This window comes from Clavelina lepadiformis, chromosome 5 (genome assembly GCF_947623445.1).
Source record: "Clavelina lepadiformis chromosome 5, kaClaLepa1.1, whole genome shotgun sequence".
Classification (NCBI taxonomy): Eukaryota; Metazoa; Chordata; class Ascidiacea; order Aplousobranchia; family Clavelinidae; genus Clavelina; species Clavelina lepadiformis.
The window spans coordinates 7,518,889-7,536,463 of record NC_135244.1 but is presented as its reverse complement, the minus strand read 5'-3'; the positions used below and the strand labels follow the sequence as shown (position 1 = coordinate 7,536,463).

The window sequence follows — 17,575 nt, the reverse complement described above, 5'->3', positions numbered from 1 at the left end:
TGTCTTTTCTGAGTTTTATCAGTATTGATTTTACTTGAATCGATACAAACATTTGTCTTTTACTTTCTAGAATGGTTGTCTTTACAGAGTTGAGACTAGCTACAACTTCAAGAAGAGATATCTTTGATTTCTCGATGTTTTGAACTTGTTCATGAAAAACAGCCACAAAGGATTGCATGTGTCTCAAATAATGTTCACCCAATGAATTTTCAAAAAAATGTTTAGGACAATAGGTGGCTTGTCAATGGATAAGAAATACGGCTTTAAAGCTGGATAAATTCGGAGAATTCTAGACAGGCTAGGATAAAGTGAAAGCCATCTGGTTACGCTGTGGGAAAGAAGTTTCTTGTACTCGATATCCACAAATAGACAGAAATCTTTCAACTCTTCTGTCCAAACAGTAAAAATAGAAAAATGTTGGTAGGTTTTGTAGATAATACTTTCAACATCAAGACTGATCTGATTTGCACCATGGTGTAAACAGTTATTCAAAACGTGTGCTGGGCAACCAACACCAACTAAAGCAGGTACGTCATTTTTCATATGAGTAAAAACGTTGTTACCTTTCCTTCAGCGAACTTGCGACAGATCCTCGCATGTAAAAAATCCCAGATGTTACAGAAAACGTCGAACAATGTTTGCAATAACAATCAAGAAGGTAGGGCTGGTAGGTCAATTTGTTGGAAAACCTTTTTTAAACCAGCAATTCAGCATGTTTCATGGTTACAGTAATGTTTTGGAAATAAATACAACGTCTCGCCTAAAAGTCTTGTTGAAAGTATAAGCAACTAACTCGAAATGCAAAAAAAGAGGACATTTAGGCATTTTTGAGCGTCCTCGGAGGACCATTCACTTTTCTTGAGAAAAGAGGACAAATCCTCCTAAAAGAGGACATATGGTAGGCCTACCTTGTATACTCTTTTTGGACACGTAGGGCAGTTCAAGATTTCTGTGCAGTTTGGTCCAATGCGTCATCTCTCGCTTTTCGGTAGATGGTGTTGACTTACCGCTATACTAGCTAAATATTTTCGCTTGCCCTTTGGTGTCATTTTTATACGCGTTGTGCAATACGCACAAGTTATTGCTAGATTATATTTGGTGGCTAAGGGTTCGAAGTGTTCTCTAGGAGGAACACGTCTTCAATTTCTTGTGTTTATTAATTGGAGAGATTTATTATGAAATTTATTTATTTATATAAAATTTATTAATTTCATGTATAAATGCCATCGATTGCTCTATGTTTTGTGGGTTTATTGCGATTTGAATTGCCACATAAATTTGGCAACAAATTTGGCCTACTGTACAAATTCCTAATGATGGCTCGTTTCGTATTGAACATCGTCGACCACGTTACTTCCAAGATAAAACGTGTGGTTCATTTTCATATTTGGATTCAGGGTATGCACAGTTTCAATTGCTACTCATATTTGGTATAACCACACAATTTGTCGATTTTCACTTGTACATAAGTCTCAGAAATACATTTTCAGTTATCCCTTTTGTTTAACATTCGACTACTTTGCAATATCAATTAGGCGTCAATATATTGTTGACTTACAGTCTACGACACTGGAAATCTTAAACGAAACTGCGTTTTATGGGTATTGTTGATAGCGACGCTGCAAATTTTTTGTTTCCAACGGTCGAAAATGGCCGACTTGCGCGGGCCGCACACCCCATGCTCTGCCACTGGTCACTCATACCAACGTATGATTAAATAAAAACATCCTGAGAAAATACAGCTGCTAGATAACATTCTAGAAATTTTATTCGCAATAAACGGAAATCGCTGTTCGTTGCATTAATGCCACAGTTTAAGTAATATGTAATACGTGTATTATTAAAAGAACAAATTAAAGTAATAAACCTAATGAATCAATTGTTATTAAGCAATGCTTTTAATATCAATTTACGTGAGTTGACGAATCTCTTCGAAAAATGCAACAATGTAATGTAGCTGTATGAAAATCACGGGAACTTTTACTGCATAAAAGTTTGTACCAACATCTCCCAGTTTCTATGTATTAATCTTAATTAGTCGTTTGTACCACTATTTAACGTTCTTAAATAAGCTTCATCTTTAATTCAAAGTAACATGAGAAAAAGAATCAAAATCGGAACAATTTGCGTTCGGGCACCTAATGAAGGCACTTCGTAAGATGTTGACATAGGAGAAGGCCGCAAATTAAAAGTTTTGTTACTTTAAACACTGTTGTTCCATTGTGAATAACGAGTATGCTTACAACCCCATGTACTTCTAAATGGAAATTCAGACATAAAATTGCAACATTTTTATGGTAAAGTATAAGAATAGATGGCCTTCATCTTTCAATTGAATAGAACCAAAATCATAGACAATAATCTTGAACGACACTAAGGGAGGAACACGGATCGGCAAGAAAACGTTAAATTACACACATGATTGCACGAAATTAGGATAGCTACGAGAATAATCACTTGGCAAATATGGCGCATAGAAATCAGTACAGACGCAAAAAAACTTTGATCATTTAATGGTAATTTCGCATCAGTTTGCCTTACCAAGGCAAGTTGAGACTTTTGAAGTGTCACACTTTCCTACAGAAAGTGGGATATAACTGCAAGAATCTACTGACAAGTTTTCACTATAACACGAAAAGACTACTGGATCACAATATACAAGATATTGCACTGGGTTAACAACTTTCTACGTGGTGCAGGATAACATGATAGTGAAGGAAAGTTTATGGAAAGACGGTGCAAACTGCTAATAAATTGTATATTTCTTCATCCAAACAGTGACTGGGAATTATTGTTTTGATTCTGCAAAGTAATAAATACATAAACGTCATTTAAGAGGCACATGTTCACTTTAGTGACAGGTATACTATTACTTACATTAAAATACATCCTGCAATTATTATTTCAGATAGAAGAATTCAATTAAATCCTATGTTGCGACTGGTTGTAAAAAATTGACTCGCCTGACTATCAAAACTAAATGGTTGATCAAATCCTGATGCGCCCAACGCTGCAAATGGATCATTGCTGGCTGGAGCTGAACTAAATGGATCTTGAGATGTCGACCGAGGAGTGGGGACAGGAGGACTGTTGTTAACTTCGTCCACTGGCACACCGCCAACAGATTTCATCATATAATCACTAAAATTTGCTGTCACTCCACTGTCACCACTAGTACTACTTCGTGGTGGTGGTTGCGGTGGCTTGGCCATTTGGAAGCCTTTGAACATGTCTTTCTTATTTCCCGCAGATGGTTTGTTGCCAATGTCAGGAACGAGACTGGCAAATGGATCGGCCTTCTCTTCTTTCTTCCCCGATCCATTCAGAAGATCAGGCTGTGAATTAACTGGAGCTAAAAGAGGCTCTGGAGTACCAACACCCATACCTCCAAAGGCATCGCCAAATGGGTTTTGTGCTGCCCCAGTTTGAACTTGGGCTGCTACAGGGGGGCGCATTGCACCAGGTCTAGCAGGTATAGAAGGGGCTGGGGTAGAAGGAAACATGCCACCAATCGGAGTTTGCACCTGTGGAGCACCGCCAAATGTTCCACCAAGGGGGTTGGCTACTGGGGCTGGCCTAGATGGGGTGTAAACAGGCTGCTGGGGTACACTATATGCAGGCTGTTGTTGTCCGAACATGCTGGCAAACTGTTGCTGCTGTTGCAAGGCAGCGTTTGGTGCAGCTACCCCTGCAAAGACGTTCATTTGCATACGTTTTTGACAATAACTCTAGTCTAGTCAGCCTTTTTAAACATTATTTTGGCATTATCTTTTATAGGATTAAGTAATTAAGATAATTAAGTAGTTTATGTGGTTTTGCAGTAAAGTGTAAAAGACTATTATCTTCATACAAATTTTCTCCCAAACTAAAGACGATACTTCAATAAAATGAAGCAACATCCATCGTTCACACCTTGACCAAATCCAGCAAGAATTTGATCTTTTGTAAGTTTGGCCCCAACTGAACCTGCAGGTTGAATGGCGTCCATGCTCAACGCGGCTAAATCACCACTATAATCCGCTTGTGCATTACTGGGAGAATCACTCTGGGTAAAAATACAAAACATGTATAAAGTAGAGAGTAGTCAGTACATCGGTGGCTGACAGATAGTTTGCTATAAAGACCACTAACAAGAAATCTCAGTTTAGCTTACTATCTTTAAGTTAAAAGTTATTTACTGCAAACAATCACAAAGTTAACAAACCTGATACAGAACTAAAATTAAATTAAAAACACTCATATCAAACCAAAGTGTTGTGGCAAATAAAAACAGTGAAACCAAAATGCCAACAAAAAAGAAAATCCCTAAAAAATCAGGCAGAATTCCAATACACATTCATGCAGTTAGTATGGCTTGTTCAGTAAATTCTAAAAAGCACTTTCCTTTTAATCAGGAAAAACTGTTATTGCAGTGAAAGTAAGAGTACACAATTTGAAGTGTGGTGGTGCTCTTTTCGTATTGTAAATGTAAAGACAAGTCTTTTACCACACTGCCATTGGCAAAATAGCCATCAGGATGGAATGGTGTTGAAATACTGCCACCAGACATTGAGCTATTAGAGTTATAGCCATCACTGTGCAAATCCTTTCTTAACTCGCTAATATCGAAGAGCAACGTTTCCGAAAGAGATGGGAAATAGCGTTTTTGATCTCTTCCCTTGACAGAAGGGGGTGGTGCAAGAAAAGGGATAAGTTTTGTCTGTGACTGTAGGTAGAAATATAGGAGTATGAGTAATGTCACAAAGAAACACAACTACACAGTCACAGGGAGTTCACAATGGTTGTTTAAGCAATGACTCCAAAAAACTATGATTATTATTTACTACAGTCTAAAGAAGGACAGAGTAGTACATGCTCAGAACATGCAATATATCATGCACATAAACATTAAGTAAATATGTTTAATGTTTATGCCAGTCTATGTCCTAGATCAAAACACACTTGGCAATGAAGGTCTGATGAGCAAAACAAATCTGAGCTAGGCCATGCAAAGCATGCCAAGTAAAACTTAAATAAAACCTTGTTCACTTGAGGATCTGAACTGTAGTTTATGGAAGAAGGTAATGATGATGATGACTTCCTAGATAAGTTCCTACTTGGAACAACAGGGGGTGATTCTCTTGATTTCAATGTGGATGCAGAAGCATTGGATGACTGCCTAGATAAGCTTCTACATGGTATTGCAGGAGGAAGGGAATTTATGGGAGGTAAACTTGCATCAATTTCCACCTCTGAGGGCAATGCTGGAGGTTCACAGTCAGGAGGAAAAGTATAATGATGATCATCAGAATCATTTTCTTCTGGCGAGCTTGGCTCCTGCTCATACTCAAGAGCAGTTGGAGGAAGTGGAGGTGGTGGCAGAGTTGGAGGAAGTCTTTCATCTTCTTCCTCAATTAAGGTGTTCCTGGGAGGTCGTGGAGGTATCGGTGGCGGAGGTGGGGGGGTTGGCGGAGGATTGCAAAATGAAGAATGATCCCTTATTTTGATACTTGCTCCATCTGTATCGGTTCCTGTTATTCTTGAACTGGGATCATCCCTGCTCTGAATCTTTTCCTCGTCAGTGTTAACTTCATTTTTTTTAGATAGCACCACTGCATCATTAGCAAGTGGACTTAAAGTCGACTCGTTTGGTTGGTCTCCTCCAGTATCAGAAGAATTATGAGAGTCAGAATCTGATGTCTTTTTCATAGATGAGTCACTATCTTCTGCATCCCCAGCCCACTTAAATGGATCTTCATCTTCTCTTTCAGATGAAGAATCTTCAGTCGAATGCTTATCAGCTACAGAGGAGTTATCCATTTCTGCTTTCCCAAAGAAATCCTCCATGTTTTGAAAAGGGTCTTCTGGTATCACCTCACCGAATGGGTCGAAATTTTCAAATGGTTTGTCTTCAGAAATTTTAAATGGGACATCTCCATGGAAATCATCACTAAAAGGGTCTCGGTTGGATGATGGAAAAAGATGATCATTTGGTCCGATTTCTGTTTCCATGCTGGCATTCGCAGGCTGTTTCTCTTCTTCAACTTTGTCAGATTGTTCGTCTCCAAATGCAGCCCAAACATTGTTCTTAGTGAGAGTCCTTGATTTGCTTTCCAAATTTTCCTTTGGAAATGCACAATCATTTAATCCTTCCGGATGATCACCAGACTTGTTTGTTTTGCCATTATCAAAACAAGCCCATGATCCAAAATGGTTGTCGCTACCACCGCCATGGTCACCATCTTCGTGGTATACTTTGGTACCAAATTCAATTTTTTCGGCAATGACGTTTGAGGGAGAATTCAGGCTGCTGCCAGATTGTCCTGAGTCCAGAGAAAATTGAGAGTGGCGGTGGGATTCGTCCTCTGATTCACTCATTGTGTTCTTCCTTGCTTTAAACATGGGAGGATTCCTCGAATCAGGTTTTGATGCTCTAGCTGTAACACTAGGAATAGCACGTGGTCGAGCTCTTGCTGCAGATGCGGGAGGAGGAATTCTTTCATGGGAAGTCTTGCTCTCATATCTGCTACTTTCCGATGCTAAAGAGGTGGAAGAATAACCCCGAGAAAGTCTCGAATGCATTATTTTCTCACTGCTATTAGTTGATGACGTACTAGAAGTACGCTGAACTTGTGAAGACTGTAAAGAAGTGTTTGACGTAAATGTATGTTCAGCTGAAGGTGCCCTCATGTCAGTAACAGTATGCATCACAGTAGCAACTGATGAATCAGTCACTGAGGTTACACTGGCTGATGAGGACTGTCGAGATATGTTTTTTTTCTTTCGCTTTAAAGAAGACTTGTTTTTGTCCGGTTTGGAAAAGAATAAATTTGTGATCGATAGTGACTTTTTAGGAGTGGAAGCTTTACTGTTTGCACTTGACAAAGATGACACAGACCCAGACATTTCATTCATCGTGTCTGATGCTTTTCTAACAGGCTTCTCCTCAGAATTAGACATTACAACATGAGTGGCAGTTGTAGTTGTAGTCGCTGAAGACATTCCTGTTGCTTTCATCACTTCATTAAAAAATGATTCACTTGTCGTGTTCACACCTGAAACAGGAGTAGCATGGCCATTGTGTTTAGTTAATGGAGCTTCTTCGACTGTTGATGTTGCCATCTTGTCTATAGTATTTACTTCTGTTTTATCGTCAGATTTAGTTGCAGAATCGCCCTTTTGTTTCTCACTATCGTTGACTGATGTGATGTTAACTGTTTTCAGTTTTTGGGAAAGCTCTAAAAGTGTTTTTGCTCCAGTTGTGTTATCAGATTCATTTTCCTGAAAGCTCGACAGGGACCCATGTCTTCTCTTTTTTGAATCTCTTTTTAAAAGTCCCGATAGGTGATGGCTTGTAGAACCATGCCAAGATATGGCACTTTTTCCACTGCTGGTTCTATGAAAATGCTGACTCTGTGGTGGCCTTGTATCCACAAAATGGCTTTTGATGTCGACATGCTTGTTATGGTCTAGAGCAGAACTGGATGCACTCGCCATGCTAAAGTCACTACTTAAACTTGATACATCGCTCAGATTCTACAGAAATGACAACCAACAATACGCCTGTTACCATTTAAAACCATCAATTATACCAAAATAATTTTAACCACTCGGTTTAAAAACACCATAATATTATCAACCAAAAACCAATTTACACATATTATGTTATCTATTGTATATATACATATAGATGCATACATATATATTAACTGTAACAAATAATGCGAGAAACACAGGGACAAAATTATCAAACATGGTACTAGCACATAATAACCCAAATTCATTCATTAAAATCCTTAGCAGGTTAATGTATGTATAGTGTACACCTACAAATATATACTTGTATTATTGTATATTATACCCTAGGCTTAGAATGTCAATCGTTTTGATAGCACTTTTAGAAATAAAGACATGACAGCAGGACTAATCATGGTAAACAGTTTTCACATACAAAGTGCCCTACAAAAACCCCTAAATATGATTTTGATAACAGTTAAAATGATAGAAACCCATTTAAGAACCCACCGCAGCAGTGTGTTAATATAATACTTAGAAAGGGTAAATAATAGTAAAATTTCATACCGCCATTCCAAACATGTCATTTGTTGGAGAGCCTGGTGTGTCTGGAGAAGTAGGAGTAGCTTCAGGCCATGGACTTTTGAAAGCATCAATATCAGACATCTAAGAATTGCAATGCACACACAAGATGAAATCAGAAACAACCCCGAAAAAAGATGATTGCGTGGTTTGTATAAAACAGGTAAACCTGATTCTGTGACCACTGAGCACACAATAATAGTATGAAAATTATAGCAAACACAAAATAAAAATCTTCAAAAACCTAAGCCGCAGGCATTCATTGCCCCTGGCAATTAGATATCGTGTTATGGATTTTGTGCATGACAGCACAAATGAAATAACACAGTAGTAAGACAAATATCATAAAACAATGTTAACAAACCTGGTTTATGTTTTGTAGTTGTTCTTCAATTTCAAAGAGATTTCCCTGTTTCTGCTGATTGAAAGGCCGATTGTTTGGTACTGCATAAGTTTCCTCAGTAGAATCCTGCATTGAACAAAAAGTATATTATTTTTTCAAAATATCTACGACACATTGCAACATTTTTAGTATAAGTACATTCCATGAACTACACCTGTGCCTGTTTCTTTGCATCTTCCATTTCAGCTGTTTTCATATCATAAACTACTTGAAATAAGTCACGTAAGGTAAGCACTAGTTGCTCAGCTGCTTTGGCAGTTTTTATACCAAAAAATGCATGTTTTTCATCTTTGGCACCAAAAATATACCCAAACGCTCTTCTATCAGTGAGATCGCGGGCAATAAATGATATTCTGTGCACTGGATGTTGATGTAGAATTGTCTAAGATCGGTGTTCAAGAAAAAAATGTATTTAAACGTTCATTGCCTGCGTTATTTCGATCAGTAAAAGTTACATTAACCATCTTGAATTGTACTCTGAAAATCAATACCATCACTCTTCATACTTACTGCTGTCATTGCATCTATTATTTTAAGTCCTTCCAGTGACACGTTAATTACAACTTTTTGTTTATGTTGTCCTGAAACTTTTACTGCAGCCTGTAACGATACAATGAACAACAAAAGTTATTAACCCTTTAAATGTCGCAAGTATATATAGACAGTCAGACACTTGCAGAAATAAAACTCAACATAAGCCGATTTTATATCTAATCAAATACGATAGCACCTTCAACTTAAGAATAGAATCTTGGCACATTTTATCTCCTCTAGAATCCGGAACTTCATCAATTCCAATTAGTTTTGCTTTAAAGCTTGTTCCGGGGCCACGGAATCTCGCCGATGGATCACGTTCTTGTTGCAGTTCTACCTCAGTAGGTATTAAAGTGGAAAAATGATCAAAAACTTTTCAGCGACGTGTTATTAATCCCATGAAAATAATTAAGAAAAATAAATAACAATTATAATTGTTTACCTTGTGGCCTCGGAGCAACTGGTGTGGATGATGCTTGCTTGGTAGCAGAAGCATCTGTCTCTTCTGCTACTTGAGGACTGTTTTCTGCCATAATTGCTTTTATGATTTACTTATTATGACTTTAAATCAAAATCTTAATCAAGCAGCATATATAACATCCACCTAACCAGCCTTTAAAAATATCCATCACCATTAAATTAAGTAAAAAGGAAAGCATTAGGTGGTACATTTTGTATACCTGTAGTTACTATTTCAGGCATAATGAATGATTCTTACACCATACACAATGCATGAATCAAAGTATGGAAATAACTACATGCTATCATGATTTTGTTTTTGTGCCATCTGCACACGTAACTAATGAAAGCATTTCAAAGTTTCTTGATGAGTGCTATATTAAGGACAACTTCCTGAGGCTGTGAAACACACAGCCCACTGTCTGCCAATAATCAAGTCTTCATGCATGATCTGCTCTGCAACCCAATTCAAGGTCATTGTATTGAACAGACCAACATTAGATTTATACTATATAATATAATATGTTTCAGGTAACCAGACAAGACAAGACAAGCCATGCCTATGCTAACTGGTACAAAACCCTTTGACTACTGCATACCGGATTAAAAGTTATTTAAAGTTTGGAAATCGATATATTTGTGATAATAATTAAACTTTAGACACACCCCATATGTGTCACTCTATTACAAATTACACTACTAAGCTGAGTTGTTGCCTATCGCTCCTGCAGTATATATTTACTTCTTTAAGTTGGAGTTTGGTGCTAATGTTTTATTTAACACAAAAAGTGAAATTTATGCACCTTCCGATATCTAGTGATGTCGAAATTTATTATTGGAGGCCTATATAAACACAAGTGTTATGTAACATGCGTCAAAATATTTTAACATTCCTTAGGCTAGCTTTCTCATAGTATGCATAAAGCTATTTTGTCAGCATCAAATATTCTTCAACTAAATAATACATTTATTATAACTTCAAATCTACTTTTTGTTCTGCCAACTTCAAGCCTTTGCTGAAACAGCTTTGTTCTTGAACACTATGCTATGAGGTTTTTTGAACATTAAACCCTCATACAAGTTAAACATTAGGCAATAGCTCTACCAGGACTGGCAGAACACATAATGCACAACCAAATCTCTGCAAACATTCAAAGCAAACAGTGGTATTTAAGTAAAACAAATGCAGTCGACAAACAAGGGTCGAAAAAGACTAAACCAATGACGACGATAAGTGCCAACTATTGCCTTGTACGTATCTGCACATTACATGAATTGCACTATAAGTTAATAAATACCCAACAAGTAAGAATGATCGTATCAAGGCCATAAAATTTTGTTAACCTAAAGAGGAAACAGCAGTCTGCTGTACAATTGACTGTTTTACAAAACAAGTACCAGATATACCTCATATGATATACATTTATTTCATCTTCTTCGAGAAATAAATCCTATTCTTAAAATAAAATATTACACAAATCATATCATTATTCGCCTATATATGTATAATATATACATTGCCCGAGAAAATACCTAGGATAGCTACCACACAAGTTGCATAATAATAGCATGAAACGGAATACTTTGACTGTGAACGATAATGTAATTTACATAGAAAATTAATTTAGAGAAGATTTCAAACACTAGTTACATATTTATACACCTTTTTTATTGTACTGTAATCGAATGTTTATACCACACAGACACACAATTGTTCCCTGTTGTGTGTATGATATAGCAGAATCTGCATAATATGATGGTATAGCCTACTGAACATATATCCTTAGCTTATTGGACGTTGTTGCTAGTTTAGCAATGGTCACGAAACATGGGTTGTCTAAAACAGGGCTTCTCAAACTTTTTTGTTCTGCGACCCCATTTTGAAAAAGATATTTCTATGCGACCCCATTATGGGGACATTCACGTTAATGACATTAAATCCATGTTAATCCATGTGCACAGGCCGGGCTGGTTGTAAAGTCATCAAGGACCGCTTACATAACGGCCCTAAAATGCAGTCATTTCCATGTGATTTTTTGAAAAACTTGGCCACTTCAGATTGACATCATGGCAAGACTACAACCTACCGGCACTAGACTAAATTAAACTATTTCATTACGACCCCAAAATTTCATTACGCGACCCCATTTGGGGTCGCGACCCATAGTTTGAGAAGCCCTGGTCTAAAACATATATTGTATAATTATACATTATACTGATTGTGATATGTACTTACTGGTGAGCTGCAGTCAAAACAGCAGATCTTTTCTGCATATATATAACTATTCGATTATTCACATTAACTGTTACAGTTTTAGCAAAATGTGTACAAAACCATAATTGCAAACCTGACAAAACAACAAGACAAGAAAACAATAATTAGATCCAGGTATACACAAATCACTAAAACTTAACGTTCTAATGTGAACGTTGCGGGTTCGATTCCCGTCCCTTCTACCACTGGCGCAGTTCGGCGTTTTTATAATAAGAATTATAAGAAATTACAAGAAGTATATAACAAGCTTTCGGTACTCGCAAACTTTTCATTTTTATAAAAAACGTTTTGCAACAAAGACAGATTTTCATAATGTAAAAAACATTGCGCAAAATAACAGAAAAAACTTATCACTCAAAATGAAAACTATGATAAAAAAATTTAGCAACAAAAGAAAAACAAAGTATGGACCTAGCCCATGTATCACATTATTTACATAGCCTGCAGTATTACAACATCATTTTAAAAATTCAAGACTGATTACAACTTCAGTACAAAACAAATTATCAAAAGTCATCTAATACAAATTTGCCAAGTAAGCCTTCTCTATAAGCCATTAAGAATTTATCAGCGGCATAGTCATAATTTGGCAGCTGTAACTTTGCAGGGCCTGTACCAGAAGCATAACGGTGAGTTTGAACCTGTTTATCTGTAACAGCAATTCGAGTTAAGAGCGACTGAACGGAGTCCGTTGGTTCCGTTAGGGAAAAATGGTCAACATAAGTAAACTGTCCATTCTTATTTAACAAGAAGAGGAGGTATTCAGCTACCATTGCAGGCCCCATTATATGATCATGGATTGTGTTACAAACAGCTAATTTCATGCCTTCATCCATGCTGCCAACCTTGGCTTTAAAAACACCAGGTGTGTCTAATAAAAATACAGTTGGATTATCACATACTTGTATTTTAAAAGATACATGCTTTGTAAGCCCAGGAGACCGGCCCACTGGTGCCGCCGCTTTACGATCTAGATAAAGTTTTCTGAATGAGTTTATTAGAGATGACTTTCCAACATTTGGAATACCAACAACCATTATATTGAAGTTCGAGTCACCAGCACGGAAGTATTGATGACTACTGTCAATGAGGTCCAAGCAAACCTGCATGATTTTGCCAACAGATTTGTTAACACGGCCATGTGGATTATCTTTACAGCATGTAAAGTGTACTTGTTGAATTCCTTCTTGGTGATACCTACTGTGAATTTCCGCAACATCAGAGTCTGTCAGCTTAACAAGATCGAATTTGTTTAACAACAGGACATGAGGTTTGCCTTTCAAACTATCCATGAGCATTTGATTTCTGCCAGAAAACGGAATACGGGCATCATGTACTTCTATAATACAATCAACATGCTTTAATTTTGTCCTCATTTGGAATAGCCCCTTTGACATGTGTCTTGGAAACCAATGTCTGATGTTCTTTGTCTTGAAAGGAAATTCACTTTTAAATTTCATATCTTGAAACGGGCGTGATGTTTGAAAAAATAAAGGAACATTTTGCAACAGTTGACTTCTGTAGAACAGTGGATTTAAACAGCGTAACATTTCCTAGCACTTAAACAATTATTACATATATACTATACTATTATCATCACCATACAGGAACACTAGACACCCAGTAATTTACACCATATAGGCTAAGCAAGAAAAAATAGTTTGTGGACAAGCATTAAACACATATCATATACTGTATACCAAAGCAGTAACTATACTGCACATAGGCTCATATTATTATACATATGAATCATTAAAATTTTGAAATACCGTCAGACCTCATTAATCCATACCACTTTGTTTCAACACAAAATGTTGAGTTACAGTGAGGTATCTCAATAACCAAAATTGAAACAATATCACAGTGAAATGAAGTTACGCAAGATAGCATGTATATATTACTACATAATAGTAGATTACGGAGGCGCCAAAGACTTAAAACGTAAGATCTCTACGAATTTTTTTGTACTCCTACGTAGGGCTTTAAAAAACCTGTTTAGACCAATCAGAAGGCAGTACATGGTTGGTGTTGTTTTCTAGCCTGGGAATTACCCTAGCAGTTGGTGTGCTTCAATGTCCCAGGTCACGTGCAAAATTTAGCCAAAAAATTAACATGAAAGTAGCTAAAATTGGGTTTTTAGACCAAAAATGCTGGTGTTTAATTTGCGCCTCTGTAAAAAAAAGTTTGAATCATGGTTTTTTGATGACATTTTATGGAATGGTAGTTCAAAGCATACTAAATTGACATGCAAAATTTCAGAGAGCCCCATGCAGGATTTTTTGAGTAACAAGTCTTTTCGTAAGTTCACTGTATAATAAAACAAATAAAGATTTTATGGCATTTTTTGGTGTTAGGACCGTTATGACGAAAAAAGAACTGCTTGAATATCCAACTTCAAACAAAATGAATGATTCAAGTAAAGGATGTAAAAATTGGGAAATGACTGCACCTAAAACAAACATTTATGTGTAACAATTGACCAGTATGAAAGATTGACATATACATATGTAACATTTATCGTAATTCAGATAATGAAATGTTCTTTCTATTAATTTAGCATATATCCGTTTCTAAATTGCCATTTTGGAGTAGGACAGTGAGGTTATTCGATTAAAAGAATAAAATGCATGGGAAGAAAGCCACCGCCAGCAGTTTCATGTCAGATAGTGGGGATTCTGGTTTTCCGTGATTTGGACAAACAAAGTCTGACTGTAAATCATTGCTGTAAAATATAAAAATACAGTTTCGCTACATATAATTGTTTGCTGTATGTTATATATGAGCTACTGACATTGTAGTTTCTTGAATATGTCTCAGTCCATGGTTCTACATGTGGAAATATGTTTTTCTGATTATAGTCAACAGTAAGCTGTTTTGCCAGCAAAAGCATTTAACATTATTTATGGTAAACATGTAGGTAGGCGTCTGTGTTGCTTAGTATGTGATAATAGGATCGTGTTTCAATCATGCAAAAAGAAAATGGATATTAGCCTAATTAGATTTAAGGATAGGAAAGTTATATACAGTTTTGCATGACAGCCTGATAAGGCCTGTACATTTACCACTCTTCAAAAATACATTAATTTTACTTTGCCCAGGGACATTACGACAGTAGTGCTACTGTGTATTGAACACGAGTCACATTATTAGATTATTGCAAGCCCAGTGCTCGAACTACCCCACTATACTGAGGCGACATAATCTATGTTTTGCTTTATCCAACTATATAAGCCACCATAGTTGTTATAAGAGCTAAGTGCACATGGGATATGGCTGACTTCTTATTTCACAATCATTTTGTCGGTATATGTCAAATAGCTTTACACATAGGTCAAGGAATGCAAAATGTTGTAAAAAACACTGGGTTGGCTATAAGCCTGACTAGAAAGTATGGCAGTTTTCGATGAGAACTCATGAATGCAAAGACACAAATTTTGGAGTGATAGCATCCACTGAAGCCTCAATTCTTTGTTTATTTATTATAAATTGGCATTCAGGCAACCGATTTTTCGGGTCTAGTGTACATAAGTACACAACCAGATGACGTCACAATTTGATTAGCTGCATGGGGTCTAGTATATATCCTGTGGTTGTGCACTTGCATACTAGCCCCGATTTTGCTTTGTTTATTTCTTATAAATCGGCATAAAGATAAAGAAATCGGCATGTACGTTGCTGAACCTCCAGTAGGCAGGTGCTGCATTTTCCATTATGGGCTATAACTGTAAGTGATTGATTTTTCACTTCGGCTGTGAGGATAATGTGGATGTTTAACATAAATTGCACTTTTTAACAATGTCATTAGGTACGGTATCAGCCAAATGCTATGCAGGAAGCTAGTTTGTCATGGTTTCTATTTAAGCTAGGCTAGGCCTATATAACTTAAATATTATAAAGTAAAACAAGAAACAGGATATACTTTGGCAATCTTAAGGTTAACTTTATATTTTTCGATACTAATTTTAAATACTTTTTTCCCATTTCACAGTACACCTGAAGAAGCAAGCTTATGCTTGCAAAAGCTCGTGTCGAAAAATATGAAGTTAACGTTAAGAGTGCCAAAGTATGTCCTGTTTCTTATTTTACATCAAAATTTGGTTAACACGGTTGAGACAACATCAACTTAGTAGTTAAATATTATATTATAACCTGAACTAAATATTCTTCTTATTGTAAATCTCAACTTCAGTTTAAAACTTTAATTAGCATTTACCATTTCTGCAATAAAATTTATACGGTATAGGCTACTGTAAGTTGGAGATTTTTAGCAGGATACAAGAGTTTCTTTCTCACAAGGTCAAACTGTGGCCGTTATGTCTAAAACCTTCACCACAGTTGAGACGATTGCTGATGTCGGCTGGCGTCGTTCCTCAATCAAGTCGAATCTCAGGAGGAGCAATGTGGCGGTTGGCGTCACAGTGCGACTGATTGTAATTGAGGCGGGTCGCAAGTCGCAACCAAAAGAGCGGTTGCTATTTCTTGCTACTCAGTGACTGCCAGGCTGCTGTTCATCACGTAATCAATGGCAGTTCAGTTTTTCTGCAATTTGAGCGGCTAATATGGACTTTTTTCCACAAAAATTGGGTCACGTTGGTTTATAGAAAACAATGTCTTTAAAAGAGAGTGATTATTTCACCATAAACCTGAGTCAAGCTAGCAGACACCTTCTGGCAGACATTTCTTTTTAAACAGCAATACAAAGTTAAATTTAAACTTCCAGTGGGGAACGATGTCCAAAATCGCGGTCAAACTTGAAGATTAAAAATTAACAACGCTTATTTCAACTCCCTGCGAATCTCTCAGTACCTGCCACCTGTTGTTAATCAGGTCACACATTTCAACTCCCCATCTAAGCCTACATACTAAAAAGCTTGCGATTTTATCAATGACCAGACAAGGAGGAGAGAGAAATTGCTGACCAATTCTCTGTGGGACTCGGTGAAAACGAACTCTTGTAGAACGGCAGTTTTCAAGATGCAATTCTCTTCATGATCTTGCAATAAAACGTGTATGTATTTTCAAATAAACGTTTTTTCTTGTAAGAATATAAGTTGCAGTCTGTAGTCAATTGACAGCAACAGTGTTAGTATTCTAACAGTACGCAAGAATTATATAATTTAGTTTTTACCAGGTAAATCTAGTGAAGATAAACCATTTGTGCCTCAACAACCTCTTCAAACTTATAGCTTGTTAATTTGCAATTATTAGCCAAAAACGTTTAACATGTTTTCTTGTTTTGTTAAATTTCTATAAGTCAATTAATTTGGGAACATAGTTTCTTTGATTTATAGATGCCACGTACATACAAAAGCAAACACGGACAAGAATTTTGCAATAGTTTCAACGAAAAGTGGAAAGATATTGACTCACAAAGTAGTTATGGATTTTTTGGTTCACTTTGAAAACCATCGAACAAAGATTTCCGGAAAGAAGTGCATTCATTTTTTCGATCCCATCATATCTAACAATGGAGTCCATAGAGTTTGTTGTGTCCAATAACATTTGTTAATTTGTCTGTTTCCATATTACATTTTTTACCACCTACACATTTCAACGAAGCCCTGATGTCGCTTTGGTCGTACAAAGTTGCTGAGTTCGTCTTTAACACGAGATGATCTTTTTAGACTCCAAGTTTCAGCCTGGGAAAATTCGATGGAAAAACGTGGTCTTTTTGTGAGTCAAGCAGCGTCTTCTCCCGGAATTGAATCTTTTCCAACCACTCCAAACCTTATTCGATCAGTTTTTAAACAAGCAAAGTTGACACACACCGAATCTCATGTCGCATCTCTGGATCTTGACTTCAACAAACAAAGAAAAAAAAACTTCAA

General features: G+C 36.7%; 2 protein-coding genes across 2 annotated transcripts; both read right to left on the bottom strand.

Moving 5' to 3' along the window:
* Positions 1 to 1,750: 1,750 nt before the first annotated feature.
* Positions 1,751 to 9,656, bottom strand: LOC143461225 (uncharacterized). Its single transcript, XM_076959058.1, has 10 exons — positions 9,456 to 9,656; positions 9,210 to 9,346; positions 8,990 to 9,079; positions 8,634 to 8,861; positions 8,441 to 8,545; positions 8,062 to 8,160; positions 5,020 to 7,515; positions 3,913 to 4,045; positions 2,964 to 3,688; positions 1,751 to 2,802 (listed from the first exon to the last, which is right to left on the bottom strand). Exons 1-10 carry the CDS (start codon positions 9,544 to 9,546, stop codon positions 2,767 to 2,769), a joined length of 4,140 nt encoding a protein of 1,379 aa, XP_076815173.1. The 5' UTR covers positions 9,547 to 9,656; the 3' UTR covers positions 1,751 to 2,766.
* A 2,164-nt stretch (positions 9,657 to 11,820) lies between these two features.
* On the bottom strand, positions 11,821 to 16,360 carry LOC143461227 (mitochondrial ribosome-associated GTPase 1-like). The gene has a single exon (XM_076959059.1). The coding sequence runs from the start codon at positions 13,295 to 13,297 to the stop codon at positions 12,254 to 12,256; it is 1,044 nt and encodes a 347-aa protein (XP_076815174.1). The 5' UTR covers positions 13,298 to 16,360; the 3' UTR covers positions 11,821 to 12,253.
* Between the last annotated feature and the right edge of the window lie 1,215 nt (positions 16,361 to 17,575).

What these genes read in the sequence shown, in the direction of transcription:
- LOC143461227 (XM_076959059.1), bottom strand. Translation starts at nt 13,297, where the DNA reads ATGTTACGCTGTTTAAATCCACTGTTCTACAGAAGTCAACTGTTGCAA.
- LOC143461225 (XM_076959058.1), bottom strand. Translation starts at nt 9,546, where the DNA reads ATGGCAGAAAACAGTCCTCAAGTAGCAGAAGAGACAGATGCTTCTGCT. An exon ending in ATGCAAAGAAACAGGCACAG is followed by an intron (nt 8,546 to 8,633) that starts GTGTAGTTCATG and finishes TGTTCAATGCAG; the next exon opens with GATTCTACTGAGGAAACTTA. An exon ending in AACTACAAAACATAAACCAG is followed by an intron (nt 8,161 to 8,440) that starts GTTTGTTAACAT and finishes TGCAATTCTTAG; the next exon opens with ATGTCTGATATTGATGCTTT.